This window comes from Sceloporus occidentalis, unplaced genomic scaffold (genome assembly GCF_023333645.1).
Source record: "Sceloporus occidentalis isolate IW3139 unplaced genomic scaffold, rSceOcc1.0.p SCAF_33, whole genome shotgun sequence".
Taxonomy (NCBI): Eukaryota; Metazoa; Chordata; class Lepidosauria; order Squamata; family Phrynosomatidae; genus Sceloporus; species Sceloporus occidentalis.
The window spans coordinates 4,402,554-4,418,713 of record NW_028317013.1 but is presented as its reverse complement, the minus strand read 5'-3'; the positions used below and the strand labels follow the sequence as shown (position 1 = coordinate 4,418,713).

Here is a 16,160-nt window from a genome sequence, read left to right as displayed (position 1 = left end):
GGAACACAAGCTTCCGTAAAAACAAGCTGAATTCTACATTATGAAAGGTCAATCGTGGCAAGTTTCTGTAGTATTAAGGGCTGGACTCACTCACTCTTCCTGCAGCAGAAATTAAATGGGAATTATAATGAATAGTGAAGTCAAGGAGGTAAAACCACAACTTTTTAGTGTCTTGGAAACAATCTTTGCTGTGGAAAACTATGCAGTCGCTAAGTGGTCAAACATTTTTATTATTACATATAATCGTCTTATACACCGGGTATACTTACTTACCGAGCCGGAGATTCCCCACAAAGCCACGAATCTCTAGGGGAGGGGCGAGTGGAGAAGCCGCCTCCCCTGGGCCGGTCTTCAGGGTCGCGCTGAGGTAGGTGCAAGATCGTGCATCTACCCAACTAGCCCTGATCAGGGCTGGTTGGGGAGATCACGACCTCCCTCTAACTAGCCCAACATTAGGGAGCTCGAGGTCTGGCACTTCAGCCCTCGGCTTCCCTGCTCCCTAATCACTGCGCGTCGGCGATTGATGCCGAGCGTGGGGATGGTGGCATGTCCCGGCGCTCCGCATCAATTGCCGGCACGTAGTGATGAGGGAGCAGTAAACAGAGGTCTGAAATGACAGACCTCGCGCTCCGACGACTGGATGGAAGAAAGAAGATAGAAGATGAGAAAAATAAGAGATGGGGAGAAAGGGGTGTGAGTGCAGTGTATGTATATATGTTGGTGTGAGATGGTCAGTGTATGTGTATGGTCAGGTGTGTGTAAGAGCAGTGTAGGTATTTGTGTGTTTGTAAGCTGGTGTGTGTATATATATATATATATATATATATATATACCATATATATTATATATATATATCATATATATATATATATATATATGTATGTGTGTGTGTGTGTAAAGGCAGGGGTGTGTGGTGAGGGCAGTGTATAAATGTGTATGTATGGACATGGACATATGTTAGTATGTGTAGATATATATGTGTGTGTAAAGGCAGTGTATGTATGTATATGTCTGTATAACAACCAGCCAGTCACCGGTAAGGTACATCGCTTGCCGTGATTGGCTGGTTGTTGTACTGGGTAGAGGGGTAGTCTTATACGGCGAGTATAGCCCAAACTCTATATTTGAACTGGAAAAGTTGGGGGTCGTCTTATACGCCCAGTCGTCTTATGTGCCGGAATATATTTATGTGTATATCACTCAACCCTTAACGTAACTCAAAAGTCTTGATATTATACAAATGGATTATTGGATCGCCCTTTGGTCGTATGTACCTTGAATGTAACCTCCATTTTATGTACGTTGTACTTGTGTATGTATATATGTGTGTGTATATATGTGTATGTATATATATATATATATATATATATATATAATTATATACACCTACGCTACTGGATCTACACATATACACACAGGTTTTTTGGGGTATGTTTTGGAGCGTCTTCATCTATGTTACTTTGATTTCTTACTATATATATATATATATATATATATATATATATATATATATATATATATACACACACATATATACACACAAACTACTGATTTTATACCTATGGTCCTATATCTTAATAATTAATAGTATTAGTCACAGTATATATATATATATATATATATATATATATATATATATATATATATATATATATACACACCGTATTTGCTCGATTATAAGACGAGGTTTTTTTTCAGAGCAAATGCTCAAATAGGTCTGACTATGAGACGACTAAGATCCAGATCCCCCGCAGCTGTAGGGGACCTGGATCCTCCTGTCTCCCCCGCCCCACTTACCGGTGCTTCTGGGTCCCCGGTGTGTAGCTGGGGCAGCGTGTAGATGTCTACGCGATTCGCGAAGACAACTTCCGCTGCAGCAGGAAGGAGGTGTGACTCTCAGCGGAGGTTGTCTGCGTCGATCGCGCAGACCTTCCCCGGCTGTCAGAGATCAGAGTTCCCCACCGGTGCAGCGAACTCTGATCTCTGACAGTCGGGGAAGGTCTGCGCGATGGACGCAGACAACCCCCGCTGCTAGCCACGCCTCCTTCCGGCTGCAGCGTAAGTGCGTGGGATCTACACGCTGCCCCGGCTACATGACAGGGAAGTCAGAAGCACCGGTAAGTTTGGGGGGGCGGGGGAGTGTTAAATGGGGGGCATAAGGCATTTCTGGAGGCAGAGTGCTCTGTGAAATGCCTTTTAACCCCCTTAATGCCACTCTGCCTCCAGAAATGCCTTTTTAACCCTCTATACGCCACTCTGCCTCCTAAATGCCTTAAACCTCTCTATATGCCACTCTTCCCCATAATATGCCTTTTAACCCTCTAACTGCCAGAGTGGCATATAGGGGTATAAGGGATTTCTGGAGGCAGAGTGGCACATAGGGTTAAAAGGCATATCATGGGGCACAGTGGCATATAGGGTTAAAAGGCATATCATGGGGCACAGTGGCAATTAGAGGGTTAAAAAGCATATCATGGGGCACAGTGGCATATAGGGGGGTATAAGGCATTTCTGGGGCAGATGTGCATAACTGGGGGGCAGGTTGGAAAATAGAAGGCAATAAAACCAAAATATTTTTCTCAATCATAGCTTTTATTAAAAAACAAATAGTTTAGATGAATTAACATTTACTGGTGAAACTTTTTTCCTATAGGGTCATCTTATATTCAGGCTTTTTCTTTTTTTCCTAAGTTAATATTCAGATTTGGGGGGTCGTCTTATAATCAAGCAAATACGGTATATTAGTGCAGATTTGAGACATCATAACAAATACCAGCTGATGTTTTTCATTGTGATATAATAGACCTGTGCATTCATATTCGTACTAATTGCAGGTTTTGATAAATTCAGCGATTAGTACTATGCCCCTGAACAAGAGAAGCAAAAAGCTCTGAATTTTTATTTTTCCTGCTTGCACATATTTGAGGTTGTTGGCTCCTCATCAGTCTGGTTGCAGCTTGCTGTCCAGGGGTTAATGGGGAGGAGGTTTAATTGCACCTCCCCCAACACATTAATAAGGTTTTGGTAGCAGTATAAACTGCTTTGTGTGTCCACTATGTAGGAGGTGAGAGTAGGTTCTCACCCTATTGAGAGTGTGCCTTGACGTGGCGGCTGAGCTTAGTTATGCTTTGGCCAATTCATATAACCAAGACCTCTCATTTATATTATGTTTATATATTTGGTGCCAACTTTATTAGGGTGAGAAGCGCAGACAGTTTTTGTTCTTTTTATATACACTAATAGAAAAGAGCTCGCGACACACAGATCTACATGCACCCAGATCTTTCCTGATAAACCCCTGGAATTCCTTATCAGGATATAGATGAGCAAAACCTACGGCCCATGGCCTTCCTTTGCATTGTTATGTCTTTAGTTTTACAAATGTAGGCCTCCTCTGAAATGCCCCTAAATGGGCCTCAGATAATTCCTTGAACACACAAAATAATGGCATGTATGTTTTCCAGACAGGACATTATTGTTCAGAAGATATGATCTCATGTCCAATTGACGTGTCTCCTGACCTCTATAGTCAGACGCAAACTAATGTAGCATGTTGCTAGAGCGACATAAACTACGCAATTGTTTCGAATCACTTGAACTAATACATAAGCACTACATCGAGAAAAAAAATTATCAAACCGTGTTAATTATCTTTTATTTATAAAGCGCCAACGATTCATACAGAGCTTCTTACAGTCCATACACTCAAAGGGTATGATAAAACCAGATTGGGCAGACTGAGACAAACAATACATTGGGTAAAAAGGGCCCTGATCATTAGCTTACAATGTACAGGGAATGGGGTGTAGAGAAAGAGATAAGGTATAGAGAAGGAGGGACGTAGATGACTGTGGGGTTGTATTAGTTGCAGGTAAGATAAGAAAAGACTGTATGCTTCTCCGAAAAAATGCATTTTGAGGTTTTCCTTAAATACTGAGAAGCAGGGTGAAAACTGGAGACTAAGGGGAAGTGGGTTCTGGGGATATGGGAGATCACAAGCAAAGCCATGCAAGTGTGCAAAGATACAAGTGATGACGTAGGATGAGAGCCAAGGGAAGCCATAGTCCAAGGGAAGGATGCAGAGATCGAGCAAGGCAATATTTTGTTATGAGGGCTAAAATGTATGAGGGAGCAGGATGACTTTGTGTGCTGGTGTAAAGATTTTAAAAAAACTTTAGGAGAGCCAGTACAGGGATATACAAAATGGGGAAGCAGAAGAAGAATGTTGTTTAAGGAAGATGGATTGGATGGATGGATTGCAGAGGAGAGAGTCAAGACGAGAGGAATACCAACCAGAAGGGTGCAGTTATTGAGGTGGGAGATGATAAGGGAATGAACCAGAGTTTTTGTGACTTCTTGGGTGAGGAAAGTGCAGGTCACTCAAAGGTTGAGTCAAAATTAACAAGGCGTCGGCCTGGCTAGTAGTGCAGTTAATCGTGTTGTTAATAGAGATTGAGAATTCAGGTAGTGAGGTGAAGATGGCAGGAGGGAATATTTAGCAATAAAAACAAACAGGAGAGGCTGACTGCACACTGTAAGGGCTTTAACCCCTTCAATCCCCTATAGACGTACCGGGACGTCCAAAAAACACCCACAAAGAAACCCCTATGGACGTCCCGGTACGTCCAGCCCTTCGTGCAGCGTCAGGGACACATCCCTGCCGCTGCACGGGAGACCAGGCTGTCGTTTGACAGCCTGGACTCCCCCCTGGCAGCAGAAGCCGGCATCGCCGGCTTTCTGCTGCCCGATCTCCCGTAACAGCTTCCGGCATGAAAGCCGGTAAGCTGTTACGGTTGAAAGTGCCCGATCGCGCGATCGCGCAGTTGCAAATGCGCGATCGGGCATTCCCTTCCGGGTTACGTCCCTGCTGACGCAACCTGGAAGGTCATCGGAGGACAGGATATCCCCTGCGGGGATATCCTGCCCTCCGATGAGGCACAGAGACGCTGCGATCTCTGTGAGGACCTGCATAGAGATCACAGTGTGATCGGTGCAGGGGGATCGCGGGGAGGGGAGTGAGAAACCATCTCTCTCACTCCCCCTCCCGTCCTGAAAGAGAAAAGCAGAAAAAAAAAAAGTTAATTCATTTAAAAAATAATATTAAATAAATCATTAAAATAATAATATATATAACACAAAAAAAAATTATAATGTGAGCTGTGATTTCATTGTGACATCACTGGCATGTTCAGGAGGTCCCTAGGAGGACCTCTAACCATTTCTGTGTAAAAATAATATATAAAAAATAAAAAAAATGTAAAAAAATTAAAAATAAAAAAAAATATATAAAAAAAGATAATAAAATTATTAAAAAACCTTACTTCCCATTGCCCTAGCATAACATCTAGCCAGTATAACCCTTCTGCCCCCGTTCACAACCCCCAAACCCGTTATACACCTTATAGTATGCTCCCTGGTGCTGGGAAAGTCTGGAAAATCTATATAAATTAGGTATTTCTGAAATCAGGACACCTGAATTGATAAACTTGGAGGGGATTTTCCATCACTTTACCTAATTTTGTGAGGATTCAGAGGGAAAATGTAAAAAAAAATTTGTTTAATTTTCTAATATTCGCTAGTTTTTACTAAATTTCTCATTCTAAATTTTCAGCTAATCATCCAACTATAGTATCAAACGAAAGCTCTATCTCTCCTTGAAAAAACAATATATAGTTTACATGGGTACACTATTCACAGGAAAAGAGAATCATCGCTAAACCGACATACCCCAAAAATGGCAAAATTGCTCTGGGCTTTGAGGTACCAAAAACCCCTGGGATTGAAGGGGTTAATGATGTGAGGGATAGGGCCAAAAGTATTGTAATTGTGTATTGGGGTAGGTGAAAGCTGATATGAACACCTGCTTTTTTTGTAGGTTTTCTCCAGAAACAGCCTCCAGAAGAGGACTCAGTACGGCTGAAATGAATGCAGTGGAGGCCATTCACCGAGCTGTGGAATTCAATCCTCATGTTCCCAAGGTGCGTTCAAAAAAACCCCACAACATTATCAGTTCTTCCCTGTTTTGATTTCTGTGCTCCTTGGTATCTCATATACACTGAAAATGAAATAAAAATTTACATTACAAAAAAAAACACCGCACATTATAATAATGTCTAGAAGAAAGATATATAGCCCAGCATCAGGAAGATCCTACATCGATAAGAAAATTAGAGAATAAAAACAAAACAACAAAGCCTTGCTACCTAGTAAATGGTACATGGAATTAAACTGGTGAAGCACACAGACCAAGCAAGGAGGGCATTAATCAGAGAGGCAACAAAGAGACCAAAGATAACAGAAGGTGCTGCAGAGCTCCACAGCAGAAATTGGAGTATCTGTCCATAGGACGACTTTAAGCTGTAAACTCAACAGAGCTGGACTTGGGCTAGACCAAAAAGACACGTTTGTTGTTCACCAAAATGCATGTGGGAGACTCCCCAAACATACAAGAACATAGAAGATAACTAGATAACATAGAAGAAGGTACTCTGGTCAGATGAGACTAAAATTGAGCTTTTTGGCCATCAAGGAAAAGGCTATGTCTGGCGCAAATCCAACCCCTCTCATCACCACGTGAACACCATCATGCTGTGGGGATGTTCTTCATTGGCGGGGACTAAGAAACTCTTCAGGATTGAAGGAATGATAAATAGCACTAAATACAAGGAAATTCTTGAGGGAAACCTGTTTCAGTCTTCCGAAGATTTGAGACTGGGAGGGAGGTTGACTGTTTAAGAGGACAATGACCCTAAGCATGTTGCTAAAGCAACATTCAGGTAGTTTAAGGGGAAACATTTAAAAGTCGTGGAATGGCCTAGTCAAAGCCCAGCCGTCAATCCAATTGAGAATCTATGATATGACTGAAACATTGCTATACACCAGCGGAGCCCATCCAACTAGAAGGAGCTTGAGCAGTTTTGCCTTAAAGAATGGGCAAAAATCCCAGTGGTTAGTCGTGCCAAGCTTAAAGAGACACAACCCAATAGACTTGCAACTGTAATTGCTGCAAAAGGTGGCTCAACAAAGTATTGACTTTGAGGAGGGGTGAATTATAATGCACGCTCAAGTTTTCTGTTTTTTTTTTATTTTTTTTTTTTTATTTCTTGTTTATTTCACAATAAAATTTTTTGCATCTTCAAAGTTGTAGGTATGTTGTGTAAATCACATGACCAACAAAATTCCAAACCCCCAACAAATTCATTTTAATTCCAGGTTCTAATGCAACAAAATATGTAACAAGCCAAGGGGGGTGAATACTTTTGCAAGGCACTGTACCTACTACCCATCTGAGGGTAGTTGCATATACACTGATTAATAGGGTTTATGTCCAGAATGCTGGCAGTCCTTTAAAAATGTCTACCTTAGACTTCTTTTAGGCAGGCAGTAGTAAGGAAATAGAAAAAGGATATTTTGCACATTTAAATGAGCTATATATAGTTCCATGATTCTGCTTAATCTCTTTGTGTACTCCCCCTTATGAATTCTGGGTGTCCCTTGACTTATTCCCCTAGATCTGTTTTAACAATCATTTATCAAAAGTTACACTTTTTTGTATATATTTTTAATTCCAAATAACAGATGGAGTAAGTATCTTGTGATAATACCTTTTTAATTCCATTTATTCAGTGCTTTATCTAAAAAAAAAAAAAAAAGTTAAAATAATCATTATTTCTCCTTGGCACGTGGCTTATTTAGTCTAACTTCTATATAAAGCAAATCTTAATTCGGACAGAACATCTTAACAAAGGTACAAAAATAAAATAAAAGAGGAACAATATGGAGATTACATTTCTCTCATCTTTTCCCATAAACTAACAAGCCTTTGCACAGAAATAACAGAAAAGAAAAAAAAGTTTTATGGTGAAGGAAAGGATTTATCTCATTGTTTTGGCAATGCTGCATTCCACTTCGTAAATCGTTATCAAAACTCGGTCATCATATATTTTCTCTTTGTGTATATAACTCATTGTTCATGTCGCTATATATATATATATATATATATATATATATGTTTCCTGTTTCAGTCTGCTGGTCATCACCTGTTTATGGTAAATCTACGGGTACTTATTGGTGTATGTGTAATATATGGCTTCGGAGTCAAGTGGACCAGCATAATCTGCACGGAGACTTTGTATTTCCTTTATAATGCACATCAAACAGATCCGGCCCTCCTATGGCTGCTAAAAATAACTTCTCGGATTTCAAGGCCACAGTGACAGAGGATTTTAAGTCTGCCTCCCTGGCCCAAATGTTCTCCCCTGCCCAGACTTGTTGAGAAATGTATATTTTTGGCATAAATACTAACAAAGAGGGTTCACTCTGCGAATGCATGACTACTGTTTAAAAGCTCCTGACTTTTGTACAGTCATTGCCGTGATCTGTTTAAAGGTCCAGTTTTAGGATACCGACTAATCAGAAATGAAAACCAACCGATTGTTTTTAAAGATCTGGTGCAAGTTATGCAAATATTGCAATCTTCAGGTTAATGTAATTTATCTAATAACATTGTATTGATCTACGTTTGCTACAGATGTAATCTGGGTTTCTTGGTATCTTCACATATACAGTTACCTAGAGGTAGAGCGGGTCAGTGTTTCACCAAATGATTTGGTTAGGAAAGAGTATTGCGTCACAATGATCATATAGAGGCTTTTAAACTAAAGTGGAGAGTTGCAGAGTCAACTCACATTTTATTTGTGTTTTTTTCGGTACTAAGCTTTAGGTTCACAACTTGTATCAAAAACAGTATAGTACAATGTTAAGTAAGAACCTCTTTGTTGGTTGCTCCAACTTGGTCATCCGATAATATTATACCAGCAACCTTCCCCCCAGTTGACTTTGTTATCTGGAACTTCCCCTGACACCTCATGTGAGGAGCAAGTAGGGTATTAACTTTGAGAACTGGTATGGTGGGCGCCGGATGTGCAGCCTGGTTTGGTGCTGTGAGTGGCCTTTTCGTCGACGGGCTCAGATTGGGGAGGATGAGGATGAAACTTGATGCCCAAGGCGTAGTGTGGGCCGTAACTCTGCGACTCCTGCCCTTCTCCTTAATGCGGCTGAAAAACTTGTGAATTTGGTTAACCCTTGATTTGATTTAAGTTGAAAATGTGAGTGTATTTTAAATAGTGTGGCAGCAAATTGTAAAAAGGCTACAGGTTACACTGAGCTTTATATATATCAAATCTCTTGCCAAAAGGTCAGTCTCCAGGGGTGGGAGGAAAACGAGACAGAACTGTAATTTAAAAATGCCAAAGAACACATGCACCAATTAGCATGCAGTAATATGTATGCAAAATGGACTACAATACACCATTTACATTAAACTTGCGTTGTAGTGTTACTTTGATCCTGTATCGACAAGACTTTTTATCTTTATACATTTTATATAAATAATATAAATTATGGTGTTATGTTAACTTGTTTGGAAATGCCTTCCCAGAATCACTTGCAGTGATGGTAGCACTTCATGATTTCTGTGGGGAATGTAAGTCTTCTGGTTTGTCTGGTGGATGTAGATGAGAGTTTAATAATACCTCTGCTATGTTTTATGTGTGTGTACATTCACTGGCCACTTTATTAGTTACACATTGCTTGGTTGGACCCCGGACTTGGACTGGCTTCATTCTTCATGGCATATTTTGTACAAGGTGCTGGACCATGTCCATCACTTAATGAGCACAGTGTACCCATCTTCTGATAATGCACCATGTCACAAAGCTCACATCATCTCAAACTGGTTTCTTGAACATGAAAATGAGTACTCCAATGGTCTCCACTGTCACCAGATCTCAATCCAATAGAGCACCTTTGGGATGTGGTGGAACAGGAGATTGCGTGATGTCATCACGTCCATATGGACTAAAATCTGTGAGGAATGTTTCCCGCACCTTGTAAAAAGTATGCCACGAAGAATGAAGGCAGTTCTAAAGGAAAAAGGGGATCCAACCCTGTACTAGCAAGGTGTACCTAATAAAGAGGCCAGTGAGTGCATATATATTACACATACATACACACCCACTAACGTTCAAAGGTTTCACTTAGTCACTTTGCTGTTTTCATGGAAATCAAGGACATTTCTAGCTGTGTAACATAAGGGTTTTCTAACAATCAGTTAGCCTTTTAAACTTAAACTTGGATTCTCTAAGGCAACATGCCATTGGAAGACAGGAGTGATGATAAAGGGCCTCTATACGCCAATGAAGATATTCCATTAAAAATCAGCATTAACAACGTCTACACTGTATTTCAGATCCATTTTATTTTAATGGACAAAATGTGCTTTTTTTCCCCAAAACCAAGGACATTTCTTAGTGACTCTGAACTTTTGAACGGTTGTGTGTGTGTGTGTGTGTGTGTGTGTGTGTGTATCCCATTGCTTTTTGTCTACCCATCAACTTTAATAAGACAAGGGGAATAGCTAACTGCTGGAAGAAATTATTGCTTGTTTGCATCGATGATCAAGAGGAGGGTAATTTTGCGGTAGACAATCTAAGACAGATAGTCTTTGTCTGTTGTCATTCAAGGCAAAGGAGTATAAAATTATGCTACCATAATATATGTGGATGAACATTTCAAAAAAATTAGAAAAGGCAATGACCTGCAAAATGCAAATACTTTACAAATGATTAAATTTCATCACTATTATTATTATTATTGTTATATTTTTTAATTATAGAACCTGTTGGATCCATTAGTAGATTTTTACAATTAGACATTCTGGTGGCCAAATCAGCAGGAGGATTCCATCGGTTGAAATAGTGTTAAACTACTTTAATCCTAATTCCCTCTTTATGAATAGTCTCCAGTAAATGTATAAGGCTCATTCTTTTATGTTAAGGTGGTGGGAGTAGTAATGTTCGACTGATGATGATTTCATACTGTCTGCTAATTCTGTATATGAGGGGTCAGATGATGGTTGCAGTTGTCTCGTCTAATACACCAGAAGCCAAAGTTATTTAGGTTCCTGGGAATCATGGGAAATTGACGTTAGAAGTTAGATGCTGCTTTCTTCAAGAGAAGAATCTATCTCAATCTATCTTAAGAAAGAGTGAGATCTTTATTTGATAGCGAAGCAGTGAGAGAACAGTATTGGTATCTCTTACAGTGTCTTCCAGAGAACAGATAGTTTTCTTCTAACTTCTTGTTCTCAGGAATAGATTGATTATTCCTCCGCGGAGTAAGGGGAAGAGTCTTAACTCGATTATAGGCTGCACCCAAGTTTGGTGCTATTTTAAAGAAAAAATACACATTAGTGGACTGGTATACATGTATACATTTTTTCTAATGAACAGGAATACATGTATTTTAACATTTTTGGTATCTATTACACAGTTAGTCAGCATAGGTTATATACAAACAGAAATTTGGAAAACTAATAGTCATTTTAAGGTCCCCCCCCTTAATTCATAATGCACCTTACTTATATATATGCCACTCTGCCCCCCAGATATGCTTTCTGTCCCCCTGATATGCCACTCTGCCCCCTGATATGCCTTATATCCCCTGATATGCCATTCTGCCCCCCTGATATGCTTTATGCCCCTGATATGCCATTCTGCCACCTAGATATGACACTCTGCCCCCCCTGATATGCTTTATGCCCCCTAGAAATGCCATGATTACCAATGCGACTTACCAATGCATCCCCAGACTCCCTGGTGTCTAGCGGGGCAGCCGATGGATGTTTGCGTGATGTGCGTAGACAACCTACACTGCCGGCACTTCCGCCGGAGCTTGTATGTGGAGCACCGGAAGGTTATGTCACAACGGTGCTCTGTCATAGAAAAAAAGTGTGGCCTATTTTCGGGCCAATACGGTACTAATGTAATACCCTTTTTTTAACTAAATTGTCTGCAAAGTGTAAACTGGGGTATTTGCTCACCTTTCTCATTTTATGTCTTGGAAAACCTAAATAGATATTATAATCTGACATTTACGTGCTGGATCTGTAGTTGCTTCTGCCCTTTCGACTGACTTTGGTATGTATTCTAGACCAGCAGTACAGAACAACATGTCATGTCCTTAGAATGCTTGATGGTAAGTTGGGAGAAAAGTTAGTTTGCTAGTTGGTATGAAATGTATATACATAGTATGACCCTACAGTTCTTCCTAATTAAACTTTAGAAGTGGACATTATTTTTCAAAGGTCACTGCTTCTTTAATAATACACTGGAGGTCTTAAGAGGTGAAAGGTTGGCAAAGCCTCTTATCTGTAGCCTGTAAAGGATTTTCAATTAAATCTCAGAAATCTCATTTGTCTTTTAAGATTTAGTTTTCATAATTGCTCCCATGTGGATCCACCAGAGAAAACTTGATTTGTTCATTGGGGTTTACAATCTTTTCTTTTTTTTTTTGCTTATCAAGATCTGATGAACCAAAAGACGTTATATTCTAAACCTTGGTGGCACCTTGGTGCCCTCTAGCATTAAATGAGATGACCTCGCCAGTCATTCAAATCCAATAAAATTTGTAAAATTTCAAAAGGAATCTGCAGCACTCCATGGATTGAGAAAAAGCACAGTAATTCTGCACATAAAACATAGTATCTAGCTGTAAATCATGAGAAGCAACCTGAACTTTTGAACTTTTATGGAGGCATTCCCATCTCCTAACCATTATTTTAAGAGCACTGTGTGCATGTCAGTGCACATATGTCAAAAGGCTATGTATTGTTACCAATTATTCGTCTAGCTGGATGTGAAAAAGGCTAAGTAAAAATGCTGTAACAAAGTTTGTACTCCAGCAGGTATTTTGTTTTACATTTTGTATTTTGTCAGTCTAATGATAAAACTCACTAAAAGCTTTTTACATAGTCGTAAAAAATCCTGCCGCCAATTAATGCTTTCCTCTGAAAGTCTGTGACATCTAGCGGACAATTGTTTTGTTTTAACCAAAGACAATATTCCATCTTGAGACGTGGAAGCATACATTTGGAAGAACTGTTGGGAAGTTTACGTAGTCCGAAGGAAGAACCTGAAGAACCAAGGTTCATTTGCAAAAAACAAATGGCCAATCAACTTTTGTGTGTTTATAAAGGCTTAGGTTCCCTCCCCGCTCATTAAAATCTCTGTAATACAGTAAGGGCGTTTAAAAATTTACAGGATAGGCAAATTGCTCCTAAATATGAGACAAGGCCAAGGATTAATTATGGTTTTGAGAAAAACAGGCAGACAAGACGGGTCAAATGCTTCATATTTGCAGCCAAGTTCTTAGTTTCTGTGTCCAACAGAGCAAACTTTGAACTTAAGTCAGTTTCTGTCCTTGAAGTACTAATTCTCACACTTTATCACATTATGAAGTTTATCGAGATCCAAGCATGTTTTAGCATAAATATAGGAACTCCACCAAACTCATGTAATAGAGTGCTTGGCAATTCATGATTTGCAGAACATGACACCATTATCTTAACTTGCCCAGAGTGAAGTCAAGGTATTGGACCCCAGCTGAGCAGTTACCCTTGCGGTAGGTTTAAAGAACATAACCCTTATGGTTGATGTTGGTTTAGCTCAGCCTTTTGTCAATAACCCCTGGATGAATCTAGATGTTCGGTAGCAGATCAAATGGTATATTTAGTAAAATTAGCCACTATTTGCCTCCATGGCTTCATTTAACTGTCTAGCTGGCAGCAATAAATGGGACTTTCCATTAAAAGAGTGCATCTCTTCTGCTATAAATAATGGCCTGCATTTCCTGTGAATGGGAATTTAGTTAACAAATCATACAAAGTGTTGGTTTGTACCTAACAATGAGGGAACCTCTTTAACAGCCAGCATGCATTTCCTCGTTATAGTGGACACTATTGTCTCTGACTCCCCTGAAAGGAAATCTATCATGCCAAATAAACCCCTGTTTTTCCCATGGCCTGTTCTGAAGTGACTTTGTTTAGCTGATCCTTCTTTGTACACTAGCCCATCACCGTTCTAAGCAATGGAACGGTACAACTAGTTTGTTAATAATAACTGAAAAAGTACTGGGTACGTGGGCGGTATTCATATGGATAAGGAAAGCTAGTATTTTCCTCCTAACCTTATTCACACTTGACATCAACGATACCCCTATAATGATTTTTTTTCTTCTTCATCCATCTCCTGTTCATTTGTGTTCTTTAGCATAAACTAAAACTATTATAGTTGAATAAAGTACAAGCAAAATCATTCAGAGCATTTACAATTTAAACATTATAAAGTTGATCTTTTTAGGGCCACCCTAGTATTCTTTACCAGTCATGGAATGTTTACGGTCAAATGTCTACGGTCAAAAAAAACAACCTCAAGCTTTTATCATCAGTTGATTTCTCACAACTTCAGCATCATTTTGCGTGAGAAGGTTGTCTGACACAGCTGTACTGGAAGGTCCAAACTGGCTAGAATGTGTGTGGTGAACATTCTTGGATACATGCGGCATTTTCCCACAGGAGATCCATGCAGACCATCACTGGTGTGTTAAACAAAGAGGATTACTGAAGATTAACTAACATATCACCCTCCAGCACGATGGCCTGGGGAAGGCATACAGAAAACCACTCATGCAGCAAACGTGCTTTGCTTGACCAGAACCCAACCTCATCAGTGTTACTGAAGTAAAGGAGAAAGTTCATTCCCCGAGATAGATTAGTAAATAATCTCATGATTTGAGGTATCTGAGCAGTGTCAGGAGATTGGTTAAAAAAAAGACGGATCAATGAATAGCTACAATGATCAAAGGAGGTACAGGTATAATCTCTTAACGTCAAGGAGCCTACCACATAAAAACTTTTAAGAATTTAGATGTTAAAATCTAAAACCAGGAGATTAAAGAAGACTATCTTAACTATTCACATCGAGTCGAAAGGTTAAAAGTCATGCAGCTTTCAATCAAGTCTCATGCGTAATAAACCTTTGGGTTGTTTTTTTTTACAGTGTGAATTAGTAATCTCTATATACATACATTGCATAGACTAACCTGTAGAAGAGAACCATCTCTCCACTATTTCCATACAAAATCGCGAGGTCCACTCACTTAAAAAGGCCCATGATGTGGTGGTATCTCGCTCTTGAAACTTTCTAAATAATCTAACCCTGAAAGTATTTAAAACATTCACCATTTAAACGTCTCTATACAAAGTCATTTTGTGTGAAAACTGTATGCTGCTGTATGCAGAACCTGTTGTTATTGTGTGATAATAAAGGCAGTTATCACCAGGAACATATGTTATGGTAGATTATCCTGCTAGAGCTATGTTGGTGGGAAACACCTTGCCGAAATGGCACTTGTATGGACATGGCCTCCTGTGTGTATAATTTTATATTTATTATCAGTGGTTACCAACCATTGCATTACTGTTTACACTTTTATATTTTATTTTTACAGTATTTATTAGAAATGAAGAGCCTAATTATGCCTCCAGAGCATATCCTGAAGCGTGGTGACAGCGAAGCTGTAGCTTATGCCTTTTTCCATCTCCAGCACTGGAAACGGGTTGAAGGTGCCCTGAATTTACTACACTGCACTTGGGAAGGGAGTAAGTATGTCTTTATTTCCACAATGCACATTGTGCATCGTTGCTTAGGTTCACAACCTGCCCATCTTAATTAAATTGTCAGCACCAGTGGAATGCTCTGCTGCCTGTATTAGTTTCAAAGAGGGCTCAATGCACTTGTGTTATTGTTTGAAGTGGGAATACTAATTTAGTTATCTCAATGGCGCTCTTCAGAAGACATCAAAGAGGCTGGCTTATCTTCATCAATCCCAGTGTGAGCTTACAAATGAAGATTTGTTTTTTAAGTCAGATATGCACATAGCTTTTATCTTTTGTTAGTAGACGAAGATATGATTTTAATGATATCTGCCTGCACTTCTAAAAATAGGTGTCCGTTCTGCTATGCCTTTTTCACAAGAGAACCACCATCACAGTCACTGAGTTGGCATATTGTGTGTGTGCGGCTAGGTTGTATAGTTACGTACATGCCTGTATTACTCCTTGTGTTAAGCAAAAACTGGGCAGATTGCATATTTAGTGGATGTTTCACTTTTTTTTGCAAGGCAGCACACTAAATAAGCAATTATATGAACTAGAAATCTATATTATATGTAGACTTGTTACATGATGTTCATGATTATTCCCTCACTTAAGATATTTCTGCACAGTTGTTAAGATCTCATTCTATTTTGCTGACACCTAA

General features: G+C 39.5%; 1 protein-coding gene across 1 annotated transcript in view; it reads left to right on the top strand.

Moving 5' to 3' along the window:
• The window catches only part of LOC149298353 (suppressor of tumorigenicity 7 protein homolog), a 71,821-nt gene that overhangs the window by 33,177 nt on the left and 22,484 nt on the right, over window positions 1-16,160 (top strand). The window contains exons 11-12 of the mRNA XM_089487504.1: window positions 5,876-5,978; window positions 15,349-15,499. Coding sequence (XP_089343630.1) covers window positions 5,876-5,978; window positions 15,349-15,499 — 254 coding nt within the window. The remainder of the gene's footprint in view (window positions 1-5,875; window positions 5,979-15,348; window positions 15,500-16,160) is intronic.